Source organism: Gymnogyps californianus, chromosome 11 (genome assembly GCF_018139145.2).
Source record: "Gymnogyps californianus isolate 813 chromosome 11, ASM1813914v2, whole genome shotgun sequence".
NCBI classification, from domain to species: Eukaryota; Metazoa; Chordata; class Aves; order Accipitriformes; family Cathartidae; genus Gymnogyps; species Gymnogyps californianus.
In genome coordinates, this window is record NC_059481.1 from 1541897 (window position 1) to 1567066 (window position 25170).

Below are 25170 nucleotides of genomic sequence, written 5' to 3' on the forward strand. Positions count from 1 at the left end.
TAGTCTGATGAGACTAAAATGTGTTCTTGAGCTCCTTCTCCACCTCAGAGAGCCATAGCTGATCTGTGCTTTTCACAGGAAGGGTGCTAGGGTGCTCCAGGCAGCTGACAGTTTGCACGCTGGAGAAAATAAGGTGAAAAGCTGCCTGATGGCTACAGTTGTGCAGTTATGTTGAAATCCACTTTACTCTGGCTGTGCCCACAATAAAAGTGGTCTCTTTGCACCTGGCAGTTTCTTTAAGAGGATGGCCGGTGCTTTAGGAATCGTTTCCCCCATGGAATCTGATAGGAGCCTTCTGGGGCTTTTTTTCCCCTCCTCTCTCTTTACAGCAATTTCAAACCCCTTTTATTAAATCTAAAACCCGCTGTTTGATAGTTCATATCTAAGCTATAATTACCCAATATGAAGATGCAAGCACGAAATAATTTCCTAGGGAGGCTTACACAAAAGGGAATAACTCTGATTTTTTTTTTTTTTTTTTTCCCCAGTCCTTTGAGAAAATCTATAAGAGGATGAATAAAGCGAAGAGTGATGATAGCGCAGCACAGATACAAACCTGATGATCTTACTTGGATTCTGTCGGGGTTTCCGCTCCAGTGGCTTCCTTAAAGGAGCATTGTCAGAAAGAAAAATCACATTACTGGAAGTGGGTTGTGCAATCAATCACTGGCCACCGAGAAAGTGGGGGATCAGATGGATTCCCTTTTGAATTCAATCAAAACACAGTTCAAAGAAACTGGCATGTCTCTTGGCTGAGGTATTTAATCATATATTTGGTGTCTGGCTCCCTGTCGCAGCTGCTTAATGAGACTAAACTTTTGTAATCCCAGAAAAGAGAGGCCAAAAGATAATTATGCTAGTTGTAAATGCTTTTCACTATAGATATCAAGTTTTTGGATAATTGCATTTTCTTGGACTGGCCTTGAGCAGATTGATTTACAGAAAATAGTGTTGGTTTGGGGTTTTTTTCCACTGCTAGAATGGTATAAACTACTATTTTCTAACCTGTAGTCCCTGCATCCCTGCAGTGCCTGGATTATTTGTGAGGGCTCTGCGAAAGGTGACAAAGAAGGGCGTGTTTTCATATGATCCACAGCAGTTACATATGAGAAACTTCTGAAGGTGCGTGTATTGAAGAAGGTGGAAAATTGCAATGTAGACAGCCTGAGGAACTTGATGAATGTGCTCAGCTCCTCCTGGCGAGGCCAAATTTGGCGGCCTTTCCCCGTGCAGAAACCTTCGGAGCGGCCGGTTGCGGAAGTGTGTGTTCCCAGCTCTAATTAGCGTGAGATTGCAAACCATTACATGCCATACGGAGCCTCCACTATTCCTGATCATCCTTGTACGTGAGAAGACTGAGGCATGCTGCCGATGTTTCTTTCTGTTCTTCTGCCCCTCGTAGCAGTCCCGTGGCCGGATCCAGCCATACGTTGCTGTTCAGGCCGATGCAGCAAGAGCTGAGCGACACACATCATCTGTGTGTGGGGGTTTTTTTAGGTATTCTGTGGGTAATTATTAAACTTGGAAAAAATACGTGGATATTAGGACCAGCGATGATTGAATCATGTCCTTTCAGAAAGGCACGAAATGTTTTATTCCCTTTCTCTGGAGCTAGAGTCCCAAATAGCTGGGGATTTGTATTTCCCTTTTCTTCAGAAAAATGCAGTGACCCTTTGCTCTGGGACAGCCCTTATCCGCAGGCTCAGGGAGCAAACCTAAGGGAGATAAATGCAGCAGAAGTAGGTATCTCACTGCTTTCGTGGAAAACCAGAAATGCCGATTAAGATGGTTGTGGCTCTGGAGAGGTGTATAAATAATTTGCGTTACTTCTTTCTGCATCTGAACAGAGTATAGAGCCTGGTAATAATCCTTTACTTCCCACAGCGCTTTTTTGGGGAATCAAATATGTTCCTGTGTCAAATTTATTAATTTTCTCACAATTTCTATGTCCTTCCTCTCTTCTCACTCCTCTGTGGGATGCACACCAGATTTGGTTCATGGTGTTTATGTTAAATTTCTTCAGAGAAGGGGTCAAACTGTTCACATTTACTTTCTGGAATGGACTCAGGGAGTGCATCAACTTTCTTCTATGAAACTTTGTGTTTGTTTTGTATTCAGATGTAAGATTCACTTATATCTATGAATTCATCTAGACATCTTTTTCGAAAGACATCAGAATTGTTTGCCTTTTTTCAATTTGCTTGTCTTAGGGGAAAAAAAAAAAAGAAAAAAGGAGAGTAATGTCCCCTCAGTCAGGTTTGTTGCTATTTCCAAATGAGTTTTAGGAGCATAAAAACTCCATGTGTTTTCCCAATTCCACGTAGTTATCCTTAGCTCAGCGTATTGCCGGGGGAAGCAAAACTGTTTCATCTCTGCAGATGTAAATGCCGTTCACTTCTGTGTCTCATGGTGTGTTTTGCTTTCTCTGTTTTTTCTCCAGCCCAGCTCTTTTACATAACTCCTCTGGGTTTTTGCAGTCTTGGACCCAGAAGGCAGGCGGTGTCTGTTTTAACCTTTTCTTTTGCAGCTTGATACTCTGCTCAGCACTCACTCTGACATTCAGCATTTCTTCCTTCCCAACCCTGTTCTCAGCAGGCGTTTCCGTTACGTGGGAGTGGAATATAACGTCCCTCTGGTCTTAAAAGTGTGAAAAAACTCTTTCCTTCAGGAATTAAACAAGTGATCTTCCATCCGCTCACTGATGTACTGTCCTCTTAGCTTAGCCCGAAACATTTGTGTAGGCTCTAACATAATTTAGTCTTTTCCATCTCAGCTGGCAACACGCGCCAGCCAGCTAGCTTTTCTGTATATTTTAACATTTAATGGTGCTGTCTGTTTCTTTTTAACCTCCCAGTAAGGCGTGCACTACAGATGGTTGGAGACCAGATGGGGTATGTCTGGAGGGTCTTCTGATTAATCCCTATTTAAGACAGTTTTCATTGTATATAAGGATGCAGGATTTTGTAATTTTAAGCTGTATTAGTAGGCCCAAAATGGTGAAGTATACTTTAGTTTTGACTGTAACTGAAATCTTTATGGTTAAATAGAGTTTGCAATGTCTGCTCTTAAATCCGTACTTAGGAAAGAAGGTAGGAAGTGCCCAGGTGTGTCGGACACGTGTCTGGTTCGGTGTTTTCGATCGGGTAGTGGCACCAGGAGACACTATGCAGGAAGAGCACCCAAGTCTGGCCGCTTTCTGCAGTGCATTTCTAGCATCCCCAAGTGCTGAGTTTCTCGGAAAAGAAAGTTCTGTCAAACCCTGGCATCTGTAATAACTTACGCAAGGAAGTCATTACAAATCTGTTAATGAGTTAGGTAGCCCCTCAACCAGCTTCAGAACAGCAGCCCTCCAGACTGTTTATGAAATAGTGGGTTTTTTTCAATCAATTTGTAGCTATTTAGGCAGCCACTTAACTCCTCCCTTCATGGTTTCACTGAAAGAAGGACGAATGGAAAACATAAAGTCATCAGAAATCAATTAATCTGATCTGGGAACACGCGTGTTAAAATGCCTTACAAAGATCCAGATATTACACAGCAGAGCAGAATTTGAGACCATTTGGAATCCCTGATCTGTGCATTGCTGTAAGCGTAGCTTGTTTGGATTGCTTTTTTATTTGGACTGTGATTTTTCTATTTGTTTTTAGGGCAGTTGAACCTTCTTTATAAGGTATATGACCTTAAATTGCTGGTGTGCACACTTGAATCTCAGCTCTAGTACAAATGTGACTGGACATTCTAGAATTTAAGGAAAAAAAACAACAAAAAAGCCAGAATGGCTTTACAAAATTTTTTCCAACTTCAACAGCTGAAGAAATTCTAGTTGTTTTTAAATGCTCTCAGTGATACTAGACTTGGTGTGAATTGTGGGGGAGAGCCTGGTATGCTTGAGAGATGTGTTTGCTACTAGCTGCAGGTGCAGTTCTCGTGTGATTAAAGCTCAGCATTTCTAAAAGATAATAACACTTTGCACCGATAACGTCTCCCGACATGATTCAGTCCTTCCAGCTGCAGAGTTTCTTCTTTCTTACATCTGATCATGACCCGTACCGCCAGCTGGCAGAAGCGACTGCGGACCACTTCAAATAATACCTTCTCCTCTGGGTTGCTGGAAGCTGAGCCTGCATCTCCATCAGTGGTGTGGGTCCGTGCCGTGCTCCACGGGGCTGGGAGAAGGTGGCCTCGTGCTGTATCGCCCTCGCCGCTGCCCCGGCTCCTGCAACAGTCCTCGCCTTGCTTTGCTTCTGCACTTCTGTCATAATATTGACTTGCAAACATATAGCTTTTTTGCCAGTTGCTATGGTTACCTCTCAGCTACCCGCATCTGAACTGTAGAAATGAGTAACAAGCAATACGTTTCAAGCCTTAATGAAATGCACAGCAGTGTGTTAAATTTTAAACCCAACATGAATATCACTAAGCAACATCCATTCGTGATTTGCCATAATTACTGCTGCAAGCTCCTTACGATTGAAATGCTGGAGCACAAGTCTTTCTCCTCCACTGCATCAAATATGTTTTTCTGCCAGTAGCTTCACAGTATGTCAGACCTGTGATGTTTCGTAGTCCCTTCACAGTTTCAAAGAACTAAGTTTGACCTCTTTAAATTCTTCACACCTTCAGACCAGCAACATCTCCAAAATCTCCTTTTGTGCGTATCGCCTGTTTTCCTTCTCATTCACTCCCAGAAATTTATTTTAAAGACCTGTGATTCTTCTGCCCTAGTTCCAAAATGTGAATCCAACTCATTTCCTCCAAGCTGCTTCTCGTATATTTGGAAGAACCAATTCCACCAAACCAGCATTAGCGTTGAATTAAAATGTGCGCGTAGTTGGTGCTTGGAGCTGTTTGCTCCACTAACTGCACCAGAAGGAGCCGATGCCTCAAGGCTTTTGAGGTGGTAGTTTTCTGCTAAGAGGTCTTATTTAGTGCCTGTCTTGAAGAATGCATTTTATCCATCGGTTTGAGAAGTAAAATAAAACCGGACACTGTTTATGTGTCCACGCTCCAGGCTTCAAGTCAAATCACTAATTGCACCACCCGGTGCAATTGCAGTTCCTGTATTAGTTGCGTTGTGCTTGCAGATTGGGTGGTTCAGAATCTCTCTTGTGCTGTGCCCAGGTTCGCTGCTGATCAGTCTGATTTCCTGTATTCTGTTAATATTTTACATTTACAGCACCGGAGTTACCAATCCTAGAGAGGAAAAACTGGTTGATCTATCTGCTGTATGTTCGCAGAGACTACGAAGAGTGTAAGGTAAGAGCTGCTTTTGAGACTTGGCATTAGGAAGTATTTTACTGATGTTATGAAACGATAGTTTTCATACCAGTTTCCAAACCACCCTCTTTTCTGACTTCTTTTGGAATAAGGGGACCAAGAGAAAATACAAGTAAAATAACTTTAATGTTCTCAAATCCTTGGCTACCTTCAGGATCCATGCGTGCAGTTCTCTGGAGCAATCTGTGAGCTCAGTACGTCTTTGGGAGTGGAAAAATGGAAAGAATTGCAAACCTCTCTTGTTCCAAGTGATGGATAGGGTCTTCCAAACTGATAATAATGCAGTTCCATAGTGCAGGTCTCTTGATGGTACTACAGAGATGCTATGAAAAACGCTTCAATTGAGTAAAACATTACTACCAAGTCTAAAAAAAAAAAAGATCTTGGTTACCCTTGAATAAATTCTTTCATTTTACACAGGATACCTTGCACCCTTTAATTTCTCCTGAGTTTGGTGGGGAGCTTGGAAGTGGTTGTTTGTTTGGGATTATAACAGTAAGTGCACTAAGGAAATGGCAAATCTATTATTAAATGATGTGTTTTCCTGATAAAATGAACACGAGCTATTGAAGATGATGCGCCAGTGGGCAGGAGGAGGGGAATAAGAGTTGCCTTTCTGTTTCTGTCATGTGCAAAGAAGGTCTGAAAAGGCTTTTTTGCTTCTGAAACACCAGGATTGGTCAGGACTTGTCTTTCTCTGCTGGAGAACTCCTGGGGGTGCTTAGGAAAGTGGCAGGCCGGAGGAAATTCATATAGCTCTTAATTAATGGAGCCGGAGGGTTGTATCATCAGCAGAGCGATTTCCTCTCAGGTCTTGGTTTAAATAGATATAAACAAAAGTTGGGCTAGCAATCTAAATAGAAAATTGTTTCCCTTTTCTGTTGATCTGACTGCATTTTTTTGGTCTCTGACTGTGTATGTTTACTGTTTCTGTGATGTGATGTAGAATCACAGAGCGCAGAAAAGATGTACGGCTCAGGAAAACAGAGAAAATAACCAAGTGGATGATATAATGGCAACATTGACTTCTCCACGTCTTCATCAGTGATGGAAGCAAGCAAAATATGGGGAAAAAAAATTGAGAGAAGACAGCTAATACTCTTTAGCTTGGCAGGCCAGCTTTGCAGTAGCTGTCAAAGTAAAAGGCAGCAAAGCCTTTCCTCAGGGCTCACAAAGCAGAGTTGTTGCAGTAAAGTTGGAAGAGTTTGGCACCAGACCATAGCAGGTTAAATGATCTTCCGTCCTTTTGCCCAGATGTGATGGATGTGCGCTCAGAGGCCTGGATTTGTCCCAAAGAAGATAGGAACATCGGTGTGCCAGGATGCTTTATCAGTCACTGAGGATTGATAGGCATGTCCAAAAGGCGCGTCAGATCTTAGGTGGGCTGAGCGACCCTCTGGTAGTCGCTGGCTCTCTCCGCAGGTGTTAGGTGGGGTTACGGATCTAACCTGGATGCCCCGGGTGCTTGCCCTTACACGTGATAAGCATCGACATTCCCCAACATGCTATTTGGGGCTAATACCTTCAAAACCAGAAGAGGTATTGACATTATCCCCAATGGCTTAAATTGCTGTTAGCTCCTTGATTTCCATATAGTTTGGGCATTCCTTAAAGTCCATTAATTTTCTTTTAAGACTCAGCTAAGAAACAAGTGTCCTGTGATGCTATTAGTTTTGGTCTGAATCTTGCTAGGCCCTTTTTCCCACTCAGTGCTTTGAAATGCTTCCTCTGTAACACAGTTTTAAAAGCTCCCATATTTTTCAATGATGTAAAAGACCAAGAAAAAACTGTTTGTTTACCAACATTAGCTCCCCAAAGTGAAGGCAATAAATTGATTTTAACCCTTACAGTGCCACTCCTGCATCTATTTTGGTGTCGCCATGCTTTTGACAAATTTTGCTGCTCATTACAGCGAGAGATTAATAATGCTGGCTGTTTGATTCGCCTCTCCTTCTACCCAGCAAGATGCAAGGCAAACATCCCCCAGAGCCTGCGGCTGCAGCATCCCCTGCGATCGCACAGGCAGAGAGGAGTCAGGGGAGAGGAAGGACAGGCCCTGCTAAGCAGTGATCATCACTCAGCTCTCGCTGTTCGCATGCAAAGCTAATAAACTGTGTTTTCTGCTTGCAGCATCAATTCCAGCCCTGCCCCCTAACCGTTTTTCACAACAGAAGTCTTCTGCCTGTGTTATGTGCGAGGAAGGAATTATTAAAATTACCAGATGCTTTTAATTAATTAAAATCGCTCATGCTGGTCGGTCTCCTGCCAGTATGTCTAAATTCTGTCAGCGAGTTAAATAAACTTGGGAGGAAAAGCTGGGATTACAGATCATATTTCTCAGCTCAAGGCCTTTTGCTATGGGATTTTTTAGGGCTTATAGAATTAATCAGATCTCTCTAAAAGATAGCTCTCTATTGCCCTCTCTTGCTCTGAGAAACTGGTTTTATGTAGATGGAGCAGTATAGAGTATCTGGATTCAGGAGATGCTTGGTTATGTCCGAGTTGAATGTCCTATAATAATGTACTTTGTAAAGAGTATAGTGTAGATATATTAGCAGATACAGATGGGGGGAAGAGCAGCCTAGACTTGTTCTTCCTTTTCCTTTCTCTCTTTAGTTTTCTTTTTACGAGTGAGGATTCTTAATAATAACCCTTCTTGCCTTCGCTCCACTTCCCTTCTGTGTGCTGTATTTGAGGTTCAGTTTTCGTCCTCGTTTCAAGTCCTTCACTTATATTCGTCTCGGAGGCAGGGGATGCTGGTACTGATCATACACTTGACAGAAGTGCCAGATGAGCACCAGGTTATTGCTTTCTTAAGCAATCTTTCTTTCCCCGCTTTGTCTCTTCCATTTCCGAGCAAAAGAGGAGTCTCAGAGCAGAAATGATGCTCTTGGTTCGTAGCCAGAGTGCTCATCCTCCCAAAGGTCACTCTTCTGGACCAGTTTTATAATTTTGGGTCGTGTGTGACTATGGAGTATAGCCAAACTGCACCCGCACCCCAAACTGTCAGCTGCATGAATGCAGCCAGCAAGAATTTACATTTTCATCAGGTTTTTTTTTCCCTTCCTTTTCCCATATACTCCTCATTTGTTCATTGGCTTTCATTGACTCAGCTGCAGTTGCTCCAATTCAATTTATTTCTTCACAAATGGTCTAGAGTAGATACCCTTATCAGCAGAGGATGCTTTCAGAGATTCCTTGTGGCATTTTCCCCAGGTAATATCTAATTATCTTCGGTAATAGGAATGAACAGGGAAATACTAAAAGGGCTACAGTATTCCTGGCACAAAGCTCTTCACATGGTGACAAGCTTGCACTCTTCTGTGCACTCTTGTAGTTGTCCCAGCCGCAGTCCAGTGCCTTTGTTATACGTGAGGTTGTCGTTTCTGTAACTGAAACCTAATCTCTGTCATTAGCTTTGTTAAAATGATGGAAGTTTACAACTTTTATAGCGTTTTAATATAGTATATTGCAGCAACTAGCTACAAATTCTGTATTAATATTGACTTTTCCAAGCACAAATTCTGATTAAATGAATTTTGTAGTTCTCATGTCCTGTGTGATACCACCGTTACCATCACATAAGGAAGAATATTGTCCATCAACACGTTGCATGATGTTTAAATTCAAGTCATTTTAGGGCATTCTGCAATAAGCACAGTTACAGCACAGCTATATGTAGCACATACAAAAAATTCTCCAAATCAAAGTTGCAGAAGGTATTTAGTCAGTCAGAAATCAATTTTCTTTCATTGGGCTTGCCTTTATTAAATTATTTGAAGGGTTTATATTCTTCTGAAAGCTGCCATGCTGCGGTTTAGTAATGGGGTAATAGTGAACCAGCTAATGGGCTTTTTGGTGGGGGAGACTGCATTTGGTATGTACTCGCTGCACTTTGTCATTTCAGGCTGTCATCAAAGAGCAGCTCCAGGAGTCTCATGGGTTGTGCGAATACGCAGTCTACGTTCAAGGTATGTCGCAGGAGGCCTCCGAAAGTCTTAATTTTGCTAAAGCAAGTTAGTTCTGATTTGAGAGATAGTGAACAATAAGAAGGGGAACAGGTGATGGAAACATATAAAATTCATATGTAAAAAATATTTGGCTTTTTTTTTCTGCTTGCTAGGTCTAGTTTTGAAGTTTGGGACTTTCACATGAAAGGGGCAGATTAGATTTTCTGTTTTCTCCGTATCGATGAGTTTGTCATCAAATCCTCCTTGGACTGTGGGCTCTTGGCCTTCAACGTGTCGGTGTGTGCCTGGGTTGTGTGTTTGACTGTATTACAGATGCATGTTTTCTGTTAGAGCTACCTGCCTCAGGTGATTGTCATCTTACTGTTTGCTTTAAGGATGGTATTCCTCTTCCTGTCCTGCCCTCTGTCCACTAAAAAATGTGCCCCAAAACTTGTGCCCCTTGCCGCTTGCAATTCAAAGTGCCATGGTGGGGGACAGCTGAAATTTCTTGGCCGAGGACATACTGCAGCCTGTAGAAGTTGGGGAGGGGAGAAATCCAAACTGCATCTTAATGAGCAATTGGTCAGGGTTTAAAGCTGCCCTTGTTCTGAAAAACAGAAATTTTTCCAGGCACGCACGAGTCCTTTGCATGTGTTGTCATTCTGCCCTCAGACACAGCTTCTGCCTGAGCTTGCTGCAGGAGGAGGAAAGACCAAATGAGCATTGTTATGATATATCTGTACTCCCCCTGCTTTCCCTGCTGTCAGAGAGGCACGTTTTTCCTGCAGATAATGGACTAATTTGCCTGGTATATGTTGTCTTACAGCTTTGATATTTCGCTTGGAGGGGAAAATTCAAGAATCTCTTGAACTTTTTCAGACATGTTCCATTCTGAACCCTCGAAGCGCTGACAACCTCAAGCAGGTGGCACGATCGCTGTGAGTGGGGTTTTATTGTTTCTCTTTGATGTGCCACCCGGGACCTTCCACGTTTTGTTTTTCTCCCAGGCATCAAGTGAAATCCCAGGCTGCTTAATTCCAAACATGCTTCCTCCTTATCAACACTTGAGTTGGCTTCCAGAAGCGTGGGCTACCCTTAAAAGCAGAATCTCTGTTATCTGCCTGGTTGCTATTGTATTTTCTTTTTCTTTGTGCTTTAAGCAAGAGAGGTAACACACTGATTTCTAGGTCCAGAGCTAAGGGTGCTGACCTGAGCTGTGTAAACTCGCCCTACAGACAGACTCCTTTCTGTCTCTGAATGTTCGGTTAGATCACCTGTCTTTTTCCTTTGAGACAAAGGCAGACTGCAGAGCCTGTGAATTCATTCCTTGCATCTCCGGTAACGTCAGGGAGTGCCTCAGCATCTCGCAGGATTGATGACCTTGGCCCTGAAAGGGAGCAGTGCTCAAATTGTAATATTGCTGAGATTGTAAACTTCTCAGGGCTTCTCATGCGGGTCTCTGGAGAACTAGCAAATAGCGTCATTTCTCACTGGCAAAGGTGATAGTGGTTGCACAGCAGGGTTTCAAAGCAAGAAAAAATAAAAATTGAAATGCTTTTGCAGGTTTCTTTTGGGGAAGCACAAGGCAGCCATTGAAGTATACAAGGAAGCAGCTAAACTCGATGAAAAGGACTGGGTAAGTGTTTCAGTCAGTTGCAGATTATTGTAGTATGCAGATGTTTCTGCAGTTTTATGAAGACAGCTGCAAACTTGTTCCAAGCAGAGGTGAGCTCGCGCTGCCTGCAGTCTGAGCAGAGGAGGAGCTGCAGGGCTGAGAGGCATTGCCTTTTAGCACAGGCTCACGAGCACGGATGAGCCTCTGCAGCGTCTGCTTTGGATCCCAGGAGCAAGGCATCATTTCTACCTGCAAAATCCCACACCTTGTCTTGGGGCACAGAGAATCAAGCAACATGTTTGAGCTTTGCAAAGTGTCTGTATTAACATAGCCATGTGTATACATTAAGGAAAGTATGGGAAGTAGCTCCCTGTTTGGAAGCCCTCAGTTATCATTAAAACTTGCGTGAGTAACTGGGAAACCTTTTGTAATGCAAAACACCATTGAAAAAAATTACCCTCAAACTAGCCGAGAGGGTCACTTGTTACCTACCAAGCATTACCTGTTTTGGCAAAACGTAGGCTGATAGCTACAGGAGCAATAATCAAATTAGCTCTTCTACGTAAGAAGACAAAAAATGAAGGAAGAGCATTGCAAAGAGAAGTGTGTGACAGTGGGTGAGAGGAGAGAGGACTTGGCTTGCAGTAAGTTGTGGGCAGCCTTCTGCAGGTGACTGTTTTGCCTGTGGAAGTGTTGTTTCTAAGATAGACTTGCTACATGTGATCTCATTCCCTAAGACGTCAGGCACTCACTGACTTTAGCCGTACTTTTGGTGCTCGGTACATCTGAAATTCAGGCTTGATACAAGGATATGTTTGGTATTATTCAACTTATCCTGTGCCAGACAACTCAGAAACCTTTTATACCGTGGGTCTTCTTTCAAGTCTGCATTCCCTTAGCTAAGCAAGCTACTTGCAGTATGTGCTTGGCATGCCTATAACCCTGTTTACAACCACAGCAGGCAGACTTCGGCGGGTATTTTGATTAGTTATTCCCCATACCTGGCTCAGCACTGGAAGTAGAGCCAGCCTGTGCTCTTCCTTTGAGCTGTCTTGTTCTGCAAGCCGCAGTAACCAGGAGTTACTGATTCATTACTGTTCTCAACAGTTGGAGAGACTGTGTGGAGGAGAATATCATTCTAAGAGGGTTAATGGGGAAATAAGAGAGTTTCCTTTCAAAGGTCAAGGCTGTCTAAACTGATGAAGCAGTGAAATGCTTACCAGAATAGAAACGAGGAACTAGTGGACCTTGCTTTTCAGCTCCCCAAGGTGTGCCAGGGTGGGGAAGGTGGCAAGTAACTTGTCTGTTAAACTGTTGGTGATGTTTACCAAGTGTTACTTGGTTTACCAAGTGTTTACCAAGTGTCACCAGAGTGTTTAGGATCCCTAAGTGATCTTCCTACTCTGCCGAAAAATTGTTTAAGATGCCAGAGGGATATCAGCCCTTCTGGTGCTCGACTTCTATTTTGGAAAATTAGGCTCATCTTCAAATTTTGTCCAGCTGGGTGCAGCATTGTGCATATCCTAGTGACTGTACAGCTAGATTGAGAGCCACCCATAAGGGCAACTTACCTAGCTTCAGAGATCTTGCTGGGAACCGAGTCACGTCTCAGTGAAGAAACCAGTCTTTGCTCCTTGTTCTCTGAAGAGACCGTCGTCATTTCTGTGTTTTTTGTCTCGGTGGCCTGTAGTCTTTTGTGTACAATGACACTTAAGCTCTATAGGTTCCTGAAGTAACTTGAATTTATAGGTTTACTTGATCTACAAAGCAAGAAGGATGTGGGCAGGCACAGGGGTCTCCCCATCTGGGTCAGTGATGACTGTTATCACTGGCAGATTACGTAGCATGTATTTCATACCTCATGCTGATTTGGTTTTGTTTGTGGTTTGGTTTTTTCAAACAGGAGATCAGCCACAACCTGGGTGTGTGCTACATGTACCTGAAGCACTTCAACAAGGTAATGCAAATGCTTGTCTTATCTACCTGACAAATGGGAAGCAGCGTTCCCAGAAATTTCACTTTCTTTGGTAGTTTGAAGTGGATCATTTGCAGTGATAGGTATCAAGGAAGTTTTTTGCTTCAGCGTTTGTTTCTGGGAGCAAAAGTTTGTGAGCTGTCTCTGTTTTCATTTGCGTGTTGAATTACTTTGAGTCAGCTGTAAGTTAGCAAAGTTGGATAAGAGTGAAATGGAGTTTAGCCTTGTTGCAGGTCAAGGCTTTTTTGAACTAGGATTTTTCAGAAAGCGTTTCTGGTTTTAAAGGGAATGTTTGAGAAACCTCAAAGAGCTGCCTCAAACTAGACAGAAAACCAGCTGTGCTCCAACAAGAGCTGCTTCTGTTTCCAAGCCTTTTAAAGCCAGAACCATAAACATTGCTGGTTTTGTGAGGAGCAGCAATCCGTAGAGCATGCCAGTTCCATCTTCTTGAAGAAAGAGAAGTGTGATGGTAAAGACCCAAACCGTTTCCCCAGCATATAGCTCAAACTGCTGCACCTTGTGCAGCGAGTTTCTGAAGGAAACTTGCTGCCCCTTGGGTCTGGCAGGACTCAGAGAGAAAAGTTACGGGGTTGGTTTGCTGGAGGTGCAGCAGGCACCTTTTTTCCTGCATGGAAAAGATTTGCTCCTGTGTCTGAAGCTCCTTTTGCACCAAGCCTGGAGCAAAAGTCACAAAAGAGCATAGCTGCAGTGTGGGCAGCACTAACTTTGTTAGCTTTGTAGCCAATAAAGAACTTCTTGGAAGCTTGAAACGGAGTTTTGTCCCCAGGTCTAAGCATGCCATTCCCAGCTCCTCACTTAACCCTCCCCTAGGTGTACTCGTGGTGAGCACTGAGCTGTCTCTGATCCTGTGGAGTTACTTTGTAAGGGAAAAACCAGCATTTAGAAACCTTTTGTTCCCTATTTGGCCCCACTGCTCCCTGCTGCTCTTTCTGGTGGAGTGCTGTGGCCCTTGCGGCAAACCCCCGCTGCATACTCTGTTCGAGGCATCGCTGTAAAGCAAGAAGCTCTGGAGTATAGGTTCATACTTGGCATTTGTTGTCTGCACTAACACCTTCCAAACTGGGGCCTGCTGACATCTCGTCTGAGATGTACTGGTCACCCTGGGCAGCAATACTTCCATGAGGACATCTAAAATATAATGAAGCCTTCAGGGATAACTGTCTCTTCAGTAGTTGCTGGTAACAAATATCCCGTATTGCAGAATTCCATTACTATGTCAGCATTTCTCTTTCTAATATATCACGCGTTCAGAGACAGCAACCATACTTTGCTGTCCTGCTGGCTAGGCCTGAGGAAGTAAGAGGAAGACATCCTTCAAAGTGTCTCCTGTTGGAGGGGATCAGTGTGTGCCTGACAAGAGCTGATTCACTCCTCTTGTTTACTTGGCAACCCATGCTCATTGCTGGAATAAGCATTTTAGTGAAGAATAAACTGTAATGTACCTGTTAACCTAACAAATCTGGAGCTTCCCTCAAACCAAACAAATTCAAATACAGGAACAGGCCCGTGCTCCTCTCCTCCTTGGGAGGTCATTGCCTCTTGTCTTGGCTTGAAGCACGCCGCGTTGCCTTTTTGTGTCCCTAAAAGCACATGGCTCCTGATGCAGAACTTGTTTCGACAATTAGCTGGGCTGGGTTTTGCTAGCAGGGTTCTCTGAGCTCGGAGGGTGTTAGCTGTTCTCTTTCGCTAGCTGCTGGGGATTGCTCTTGGGCTGTTGCTTCACTGGGGTCTCTGTAATTGCTTATTATTTTTTTTTTTATTCTCTCTGGTTGTGTATTTAGGCACGAGATCAGCTAAACAATGCCCTGGAGCTCAACAGACATGATCTGACTTACATGATGCTGGGGAAAATTCACCTACTGGAGGGGGAGACGGATAAAGCCATTGAAATCTATAAGAAAGCCGTAGAGTAAGAATATATCGTTTTTCTATCTACCCATGTCCCATCCTATGCCAGGAGAAATTTGATTGGTGTCCCAGATCTGAATTGAGGACATGATTAAAAAGCTAATGGTAATTATAGCGTCTCTGTGCAAAGCTGGCACTTTCAAGCTCTTCAGCTGTCTCTGCTCTCAGCTGTAGTCCTCCTCCTGCTGACAATGTGTCAGGGAAGAAGGTAGCTGTTTGAAGGTCTGCCAAAAAAAAGTGGAAAAACAAATGGACAGAGATGCCTGGGAGCAAACCTATCCAAAACTGACTTCATAAATCCCAAAGGTTTATCTACCAAAAAGATCTAACCCCGAGTGTCTCTCTAACCCTGATCGTCTGTCAAAAATCAGTTGCTGGGTTTCACATGCTGTTTTCACTTGGAGTGATTTGTGTTTGAAAGTGTGTGAGTAGGCAGATTAGAGATGGGTTGGTGCACAGTGAGTTTCTCCCGCCCTGTCACTGTTTCTCAGTACCGATCTATCTTGTTTTAGGGCATTCTTGAGCATCTGATCTACCAATGCTTTGAAAATGTAGTTTTGTAATGGAGGCAAACACTAAAGAAAATCAGGAGCATGTTGGAAGCCACTGGAGGATCTACATTTTGTACCAGCTCTTTTCACATACTGTTTCCTTACACATCTGCTTTTGGCTGCTGTCTGACAGTCTGTTGGGTTGGGTAGACATTTGGACTAATCTAGAATGTTTATTACGTAAATAATCCTTGCTAAGTATCTTACCAGGTTTATATATCTTATCTTGGTGCTCCCCTGCCCTCCCTTCTTCCTTACTCCTGGTTTTTTTCTTTTTTTTTGTTCTCATCTGCCTATTACATTTTGCCTGCTGTTACCAGCTCCTGGATAGTCTGTCGTTGCTCTGTGTTTATATACCATCAGGCACAGGCGGTTTTGTTCTGCTTGAGGTTTAAAGGTGCCGATGTGAGTGTGCATATTAGATTTCTTAAGTCTCGATAGCAGGGAGTTGAAAACTTACTTCTGTTAAGGTGAGTGAGGCCACAAATACAGTGTCTCTTTCTGCTTTTTCTTTTTTGTTGTAGTTTTCATCCTATTTGTGTCTTCAAAAGCTCCTGGGAATGGGGATGCTTTTAAAAGGGTTCACAACATTGCTGTGTGAACCTCACACTAGCAGTGAAGGATTAGGAGTTGCATACAGTAATTGAAAGCCCTTGGGACATATTTTTTTAAGCTTCTCTGTGCTGAATGGAGTGGTGTGTATGGCCAGGGATACATTAACAGGTAGCGCCTGTCTGAGCGCTCTGGTCTCTGGGCTGCACACAGCCGTGGTGAGCAGTCCTCAGCTGGTCTGCGAAACCAGGTTTGTAATCTTTTTATAGGGTGAATTAAAAGTCTGATGATGAGTGTGTGTAGGAGCCATCAGAAATGCTGAGGGTTGCCTGTCCTACATGGCCCAAGAGGCTTGGGATGGATTTACAGGGTAGTTTATGAGAGATGATGGAAAATCCCATTTCGTATTTCCAGGTCACTGATGCAGACTCACTTTGAAGCTTAACAAAACCACATTATCTTATTATGCATCACAGAGCTATGTTGACTTCCGATTTATATCTAGAAGACATTTTGAAAGCTTAGGTGTGATATAGTTCAAAGGAGGTCCCCGTGATCGCAATTGTTCTAATTATTTGTGTTTAATAATAACAACAGTTAATTTCCTGGAGTGATACTAGTATCATGTAGCATCATAATTCCATGTTCTGTTTTTACCTTGTTCTAGAAGGGCTAATAAGCAACGCAGCTCTCTGGCTTTTGTATTACAGGTTTTCTCCAGAAAACACAGACCTCCTTACAACACTGGGGTTACTTTACTTGCAGGTACTGAAGACCTAATAAAGCTATTACATTAACTTAATTATTTTCAAAATGACCAAGGTTTTTTTAATAGAGTTAATTTCTATCCACCTGCCTATGACTTGCACACGTTTCTCTAAAGACTGCATTTAACATGACAGAGCTTGCTTTTCTGTATCTTCTTTTTTCCTTTTGCCGCTAAAAGCCAGTTGATTTCCTGGACCTGAGCCAGAGCAGGAGTTCTGTTTGGCAACTGCCCTAATTCTGTTATAAATCCTCCAAGTATAACAAAACATGACTAGTCATTACCTTGTTTCTGGAGCAGGAGTCTAGCAAGTTATTCTCCTACAAAAGCAGCCATGAAATTGTTAGTGTTAATGCACCATGGAAGAAAATTGGAATCGATTTAAATAACAAAGGCATCCTTATCACTTGGGTCTGTAAAATGTGTGGGAAGGACCGTCTGATTATTCCACAAGTAAGCTTCTCAAAGAATGAACAAGCAAAGAAGAATGGGCAGTAGTGCCTGAAAGGATTGATGGGCTAGAAAACTTGCACCAAGTGCTGACTTGGAAAGATCCTTAAGCATTTCCCTATTGTTTTAGATGTTCGAGAATAAAATGTAGATCTTGAAAAAAATTGCCTTGCTCTAGAGACAGAGAAATTCAGTAGAAGCCGTGGATGTCTTAAGTGGATATGTGTGGATTTAGAAGGGAGTATGACGTGGGAAGGGGGATCTGTGAGATAGAAGTAGTGTGAATATAACATTCGCCCTGTGAATTTAGCCCCCAGGTCTCTGTGCCGTGATTCGTTTGTTCAGTTTATCATGTCTCTGGATGCGTACTCACCTTCAGGAGTTTTAAAGATGCTTCTACAGCTTTCCCACTTGCTATTAATGACAGAAGGTGCTGGACTCTGATGCATCAGTGTAATTGTTGGAGTGACAGATGGGCTCCTCATCAATTTTTGTGACCAAAAAAGGACACCAGTATCCAGAATTTTATCCTGTTTGGACTGGTACAATTCTGGCATAACTCAATTGAAAACGATAGGATTTAAGTGATTCTAAGCAGTCGTGTGCTTATATATGGACGCAGTCGTGCTCACTAACACTTGCGGTCCACTAGAAGACAAGGGAAGACTTTCTCATGTGAAAAGAGTGCCCTGGGGAGCGAGGAAGTTGTGGTGAGAGAATCGAGGATGTGCAGAGTAGCAATTTGTAGCCTCTTTTCTGGAGGAGAGGAAGGAGCAGAGGACTATCAACCCAGAGCTCGCTCCTGTATAGAAAAGTCAGAGCACAAACTATATAGAAACCTTTGTTTTGATCAGAACAGTGAATCCAGCCCAGCAAAATAAATTTTTAGAATCTGTTTTGTAAATTATCAAACAAGAACATGTGTGTGTAATGGGAGCAGGGTAGAATTAACTTTTCTGAATATTTGTTTTAACTGAACCAGAAATTCTAGTGGCCAAAAAGCATGTGTTCTGCTGCTTAACCCCCCCTTATTCCTGAATTTCTGATGCTTATTTACTTCTTTCACAGCTTGGGGATTACCAGAAGGCTTTTGAACACCTTGGAAACGCGCTTACTTACGACCCAGGCAACTACAAGGTATCATGAGGAGTGGAAACGAACCAGCTGAATGATGATGAGACACCTCTTAAAGCTAATTCCAGTATCAGACCTTTGCCATCTCTAACCAGGATCTTAGCCTGGAGAGGCTGAAAAGGATCATGCCCAGAAAGCTTTCTCCAAAATACATTTCTGGGACCTTTCCCTGGGTAGGGAGTTGGATGTGTGTGGAGGTAGGGAAAAGGGAGGAGGCAGAATATGGGATGTTAAATTGATCCCTTTGGTTTTTAATCTGAAGTTGCACCAAAACCAGGTGGAATTAACACATGGAATTTACTTTGGAAGGAAAGTCTTCTAGACATTGTTTCAGAAATCCCAAGAGCTGTGCCTGGGTCCCTGCGACTTCTAGGCACGGAGCACAGATACAAGTGATATTGCATTATATTATTCTCCCATCTGCTGATGACCCTGTCTGTGCTTCCAGCTGTTGTATACAAATGTGACTTTTCCTTGGCTCTGGTCTGGAAAGCCGAGCTTGGCATCTAGGTTTCATTCCTGATTGTGAAACTGCTTCCCTTTTTGGGCATGTTACTTCATTTCTCTCTGCCTCTTTTTTTTCCTTCTGTATGATGTTAACTACATAGAGTATTGAAATGTGTGGTTGACAAATGATGTATGAATGCAAGCCGAATGTTATTGTGAAAACACCTTTACACTTACAAATTTTACTTGTCACTGTGAAATATTACAAAGGACTTAACTAGTGTGGTTTAAATATAGTGTGTTGTAATCACTTGCTTTTTTTTCCTCGTGCATATTTCCATTAATTTGCAGTATCGACCAGTCAGTGTGAACTAGGCTAGCTTTGCTGCATATGTCTTGCTTGAGTATGTTTTACTCTCCACTTAACTTGCACCAGCACTATTTCTATCTGTGCTTGTTGGTAAAAAGAATCTGTTAGTGCATAGCTCTTCTCAGAGACTCAGACTCTAGGAGATACTACTGTCACCCCAAAACATACCCTAAACACTTGTCACATTGCAATAGTTCCAAGACAGCTATGATCGAGATAGCGCAGGAAGAAGCAGACTCGAGTCCCTTCTTTACCCTGTCTTCTGCTATATGTTGGGAGATTCGAGAGTCCTCCTCTGCTCCCCACTGTTGGTCTTGGCAGCCCCTAGAAGAAAACACCTGAAAAAGTTAAATGGTTGCTCTTGAGATGGCTTTAGTTTATTCATTTTGTCCTGTTTTCTTCTTGCTATATTTGGGAAAACGCAGTTCCTCAGCTGGTCGCTCTTGTCTTCTCTCAAAGGCTACCTTGGCAGCTGGCAGCATGATGCAGGCCCATGGAGATTTTGACGTTGCCCTCTCCAAATACAGGGTGGTAGCCAGCACTGTGCCTGAAAGCCCCCCGCTGTGGAACAACATTGGGATGTGCTTCTTCGGGAAGAAGAAATATGTAGCAGTAAGTATCTGGATTCCTTTCTTTTTTCAGCTGTAGCTAACTTCATGCAAGAACAAGATTCCTCTTGTGGCAGAGACAGGAGGTCTGTTCTGGGTGGGCTGTGTTACAGCACATCCATTCCTTTTTTGAAGGCTATCAGTTGCCTGAAGCGGGCAAACTACTTGGCTCCCTTTGACTGGAAGATTTTGTACAATTTGGGGTTAGTCCACCTCACGATGCAGCAGTACGCGTCTGCTTTCCACTTCCTCAGTGCTGCCATCAACTTCCAGCCCAAGATGGGAGAGCTGTACATGCTCCTTGCAGGTATGGAACGCTCCGTTATCCGGCTCCAGTGGATATCCAGCTTAGGGGATGCAACATTACAGAGTTTGGCTGAAGTAAACAAATATTGGATAAAGGCTATACTAAGAAGCTGTTCCCCAGTAGGTCACTGACAGGTATAAAGTCTGAATAGTCTGTTCTCTCTCTGGTGAATAGGAAGGTTAAATTGCAGTCAGATCCAGATTAAACATTAGAAAAGACGTTCTACATGTAAGAGTTTGGGTTTGGGTTGCCTAAGGAGTGGGTGTGGATTTCCAGCACTGGACATTTTTGCGATCAGGCGAGACAAATATTTGTCAGAAGTGACATTAGTAGGCTTAATCCTGGCAGCAGTCCGGACAACCCTGCTAGCACCTATTTATTTTACGATGTAATGACATTCAGAATTGTCCTAAAAATGAAGTCCTTGTGAAGCGTCAACTTGTGTGTGTACATTTTGCTTTGGTACAGTTGCTCTGACAAACCTCGAAGACATTGAGAATGCAAAACGTTCCTATGAGCAAGCTGTGGCACTGGACAAGTAAGTCTTAATCATAGCTGTCAGTTGTTTGATCGCGTTGCTTCACCTCCCTGCACCGGGTTTCCTTTGCGTGCTTTGTCCCTCGGTCTACTTTGACCCTAAACAGTTTGCAGCAGGGAAGCATTTTTATTCCTGCAGCTGTGCAAGTGACAGTTTTAAAACCACCTTTTTTTTTTTTAAATTCAAGTCAGCTCTGAAAAATGAAAGGGAAATTTTGTTTCAGACCAACCCAAAGCTGGTTTTTATTTTGCTGCTTAGTTAGTGAGGCAGTGGTGATGACTTTGGATTCCGGGCCTCCTTTCAGTGAATATTTATACACAGTGGAGCAGATTCAATAGAAGAAAACCAGTCATCCCAGAATATTTTGTAACCCAAAGTTTGAGCGCTGTGCAGAGCCATGAGGTGCTTGGGATAAAGCCTGTTCTGGATTGGGCAGAGGGAAGATTTTAGCTGGGAGAATGTGGGCAAGAAGTTAGTATAAAGCATATAAAAGGGCAGCAGTGTAGTCCTGTCTCCTCCATTTTGTTAACAATGTCTGTGTTTGCAATCTAGCTCGTAAAATCAGAGCACTTGGTTTCAGAAATGTTAAGATGAACCTTGCAGTATCTCATCATTTCAGGCAGAAAACCAAATTTGTCTCAAATTTATTAATAGTTTTGTCTCTCTTCCCAATTTACTGTGAATATTTGCATACTTCCAGCAACCAGCACGGTGCTCCTGAGCCCAGGAGTCTGTATGCTGGCGACAGAGCTGTGGCAAAAGCACTCTTGCCATCTGCTGTGGCCACCACAAGGTGGCATGAGAAGATGTTGGTCCCTTTTCCTCTGTCCTCTCTAACCTAGGTGCACTGGCCAGGCTTAATTTTGGGAATTCCGGAAGTTCCTGAGCCCGTTATAAAGAGCAGCAGGTTTCAAAAAATAGTGTTTGACGTTGTAGTGCAGTTCTCTTTGCAAAGAGGTGCTGTAAATGCTCTCATGTTTACTGGGAATTACATGGCACTGAAGTTCCTTCATACTTATGCATCAACAGTGTTACAAAGCAGGTTTAAATATTACTTCTACATCTGTTTCAAACGTCAGTAGGTCTGTGCAACCTCCTCAGAGGAACCGAACCTGTGCAAACTATAGTCAAAGATTTGTAAATGTATTGCTGTGCGAGAGCGTTTTGCAATTATGCATCGGTCATTCCTACCAGCATCACTGACCTAAGTCCAGTCAGGTCCTTTGCCTGGCTTTCCTACAGGACCGTAAAGATTACTCGGACTGCTTAGTCGTGAGTTTGTGTGCTTTGGTCGTAGAGAAGGAATAGAAATTTAGCTCTACGACTTTGCCTAAGTATTTGGCACTACTGTGATGCTACAGCTATATAGTCTTACCGGGAAAATAAAACCTCATCAAAGCAAAAATGAATGCCAACTGCCGGGGACTGCTGGGAGGAATATCCAGACTTTGTTAGGCTTGTTCAGCTGACATGCTGTATATTTTAGACAGTTATTGTGTGGCTGAATCCATGTCCCCCCAGGCTTTCTTTGCTGGCATATTATGAACTGTTTGGCTGGGATGAAGATAGCTGTGTTTGTTTCCATTGCCATAAATACTTCTATAGCAGCGCTGTGACATTTGGCCTGGGTGCCATGCTGGGGTCTGGAATGGAAAGCATCTTGGAAAAATCTTTTAAAAAAGGTGTTTCTTCTTAGTACTGGCTCTGGCTCGTAGCTGTCCTTTCTTTCTGGGGTTATTTAGCTACTTATTTTTTTCTAACTGTCATATTGCTTCTCAGCTCTTGAAGGCGTATTAGCTTCATGAGGTTCAATTAATTTTAAAACTGGCTGTTCCCAGATCTGTCTGATCTCTTCAGTGTTTTGTTGTGTAGGTTTGGTTTTTTGTATTTTCTTTTTTGGCTTTTTTGGGGGGCAAAGAGATGGGGTTTTGATTATTTATTTTTTCCTGCATTACTTCCTTTGCTTTGGCAAAGACAGTGAGGAGGTTTTTTTTGTGGCGGGATCAGTGTTCCAGTTTCTCAGTTAAAGGAAAACCAATGGTTATAAATGCGATCAGATTTCTTCGAATAGTCGTCTTTGTTGCAGCGCTGTCATATAACTTACCAAAGATGGATAGTCATGGCCTGCAGATGACACTTTCTATTTATTGTTAGCAGAAGCCTTGTCTTCAGCACTTTTCACAAAGGGTGCTCTCTCTGTCTTGGCCCCCCAGGTGTGGGTGCTGGAGTCCTTGGATGGCTCCAGTTATCCCTGCCACACTCCAGGAGAGGGCACCAGTCCCTCGCTCACATTTATTGAGCAAACTACAAAGCATCTCTCACTGACTTGCGTGCAGTGATACATGTATGCGGCTCCTCTGCAGGGAGCTGCGGTTAGACAGTGCTCTTCCGTGCACCCCTTGACAGCACGTCCCCTGTTCTGGCCAAATGCAGCCTCTGCTCTTCCAGGTCTCATCCTGCAGCCTGGATGAGCTGAGCGTCTGGATGAGCTCCCGTGCTGGGGCCAGTGACCCTCTTGCATTTCATTTCTTTGTCAGATAACAGACATGCATTTTGCTTCTCCAAAATAAGGGTGAAATTCAGACTGCTAAAGAACGGTCAGAGCAGTTTGTTGTGTGGCTTGTCAGGCAATTAAGGAAGAATCAGAGCTTCACTTATCAATTACAGAGCCAAGGGAGTCAGCTCACTCCTTCTCTCCGGTTTAGTTTGCTCACACTCCTGGCTATGCCAGAAGAAAAGTTGCTGTTCAGGGTTAATCTGTCCTAGTGAAGAAAATGGATACTATGGAAAATGAGAACATATGGAACAATTCTGCCTTTTTGAAATCTTCATATGCTGTTCTGCATTAGGAAGGGAGGCAGGACTGCGCAGGGTAACAGTGTTATCTGCAGTGCTGGTCTCCTCTTCAAGTCCTTCATTAATAGGTATCGCCTACTGTTTCTCTGTAACAGTACGTACAATTATGTATGCTTTTACTGGGTGAATGAGAAAGGTGAGGAAAATTAAATGTAAACAGCATGTTCTGTAGCATGTTGGGTTGTAAAATACAATTGATAAGCATGAGTCTGTTCCACTGCCCTGTCCCATGACAAGCTGCTCTCCTACAAAGTGGGAGACCTGTGAGAGCCTGAGATAAGTCAGAGCAGAGATCAGCTTTCACGGTATGATGAAAGCCCCTGTCACTGCTCTGCCTGCCCCACGAGCAAGGGGCTGGGAGACCAGGCACTTACTAAAGACAGTCCTGAGATGGTCCCCAAGTGCAAAGAACTGGCTGTTGCAGAGGAGAGCCTTGCAGGGGCTGAGGCAATCAGCAGAGTTGTCTGTATTGTCATTGACACTGGGATACTTTGCTGAGCCCAGGCACCGGGTCTCTCACCAAGCACGTGGGACTCTATCATGTTCCCAAAGGACTCTGGCTGTGCAGCCCCTCATCTGCTTCGGGGTCAGAGTACCCCATGGCTTGTCCGGGTCAGACAGTAAGGTGTCTCCAGCTTTGCTGCTTGGGCACATCTTAGCGTTATTCAAGTCAAGATCGGTGTTCCCACAGTGAATGCGATGCATCCTCTGTGTTTGCTGCAGGTGCAACCCCCTCGTCAACCTGAACTACGCCGTCCTGCTGTATAACCAGGGCGACAAGAAGGGAGCCCTCTGCCAGTACCAGGAGATGGAGAAGAAGGTCAATGCAGTGAAGGAGAGCAGTACTCTTGACTTTGACCCCGAGGTATGTGCCTAACAGTTGTCAGCGGGAGCTAAGTAGCCACGCTAAGACTGGCAACAAACGAGGAGGAAATTTGACTTTGGAGTCCAATTATTAGGAAGAAATTCTGCTTATGAGATTTTTCCGAGTAGAGCAGTTGCCTGCTGAGAGCTGCTTGCTTCATTTCTGCTCTTTGAAGCCCAGTTCTTCGATCAATACACAGCAAGACAAGATTCCCTCTTAATTAAGGGAATGAATTACCAGAAATGTTTCCCTTGAGCACCGAGGCAGTAGTCAGCTCTGCACAGCTCTCGGTTTTTGGGTTTTTTTGTGTTGTTGTTGACTTTATTGTTGTCTGAAGTGTTCCTGTTTACAATGGTCTTCTCCTTTTGCTTCTTGAGAAGATGGTGGAGGTTGCCCAGAAGATGGGAGCTGCCCTGCAGGTGGGGGAGAGCCTGGTCTGGACTAAGCCTTCTAAAGAGTCTAAATCCAAGCAGAGAGCTGCTCTGTCAGGGAAATCCTCCAGCACTCAGCAGCCTTTGGGCTCTAACCAGGCCCTGGGTCAAGCCATGTCCTCAGCTGCGGGGTATGGGAAAACCATGCAGCTTCCCCCAGGTACTTCTTTTTTGCTTCTCTTTAAAGTAGAACTGTGGGAGGGGAGAAGAGAAATCTCTCTTCCTGTGAGTACAGAGTTACAGCACGTGTTTAGGAAGGTATTGACTTGCTTACACAGTAGTGATGTCAATATTTGGTAATAACTTTCCCAGATTTCTGAGTTAAGGAAGTGTGGAAGATGCTCTCTGTGGCGCATTATACTATCCTGCTTTTGCAGGGGTGTGGAAAGCCAGTGAAGTTTCCCTTCCTGTCTGAGCCACGATGGGCAAGACTCCGTTAGCACAGGATTGAGATCTTGCTCTGGAAAGGAGGTGGTTTCAGAAACCAGACCTCTTGTCTTGCTTTGGAAGAGCCCAGGGGCTGACGTGCACAGACAGGCTGCTGGAGAG

The 25170-nt window shown here is 43.6% G+C and overlaps 1 protein-coding gene across 1 annotated transcript in view; it reads left to right on the forward strand.

Moving 5' to 3' along the window:
* BBS4 (Bardet-Biedl syndrome 4) overlaps window positions 1-25170 on the forward strand; it is a 39816-nt gene that overhangs the window by 12627 nt on the left and 2019 nt on the right. Inside the window, 13 exon segments of the mRNA XM_050903630.1 lie at window positions 5177-5256; window positions 9185-9248; window positions 10054-10165; window positions 10791-10863; window positions 12746-12799; window positions 14620-14747; window positions 16560-16614; window positions 18134-18202; window positions 19476-19628; window positions 19760-19931; window positions 20400-20469; window positions 24049-24190; window positions 24571-24781. Coding sequence (XP_050759587.1) covers window positions 5177-5256; window positions 9185-9248; window positions 10054-10165; window positions 10791-10863; window positions 12746-12799; window positions 14620-14747; window positions 16560-16614; window positions 18134-18202; window positions 19476-19628; window positions 19760-19931; window positions 20400-20469; window positions 24049-24190; window positions 24571-24781 — 1383 coding nt within the window.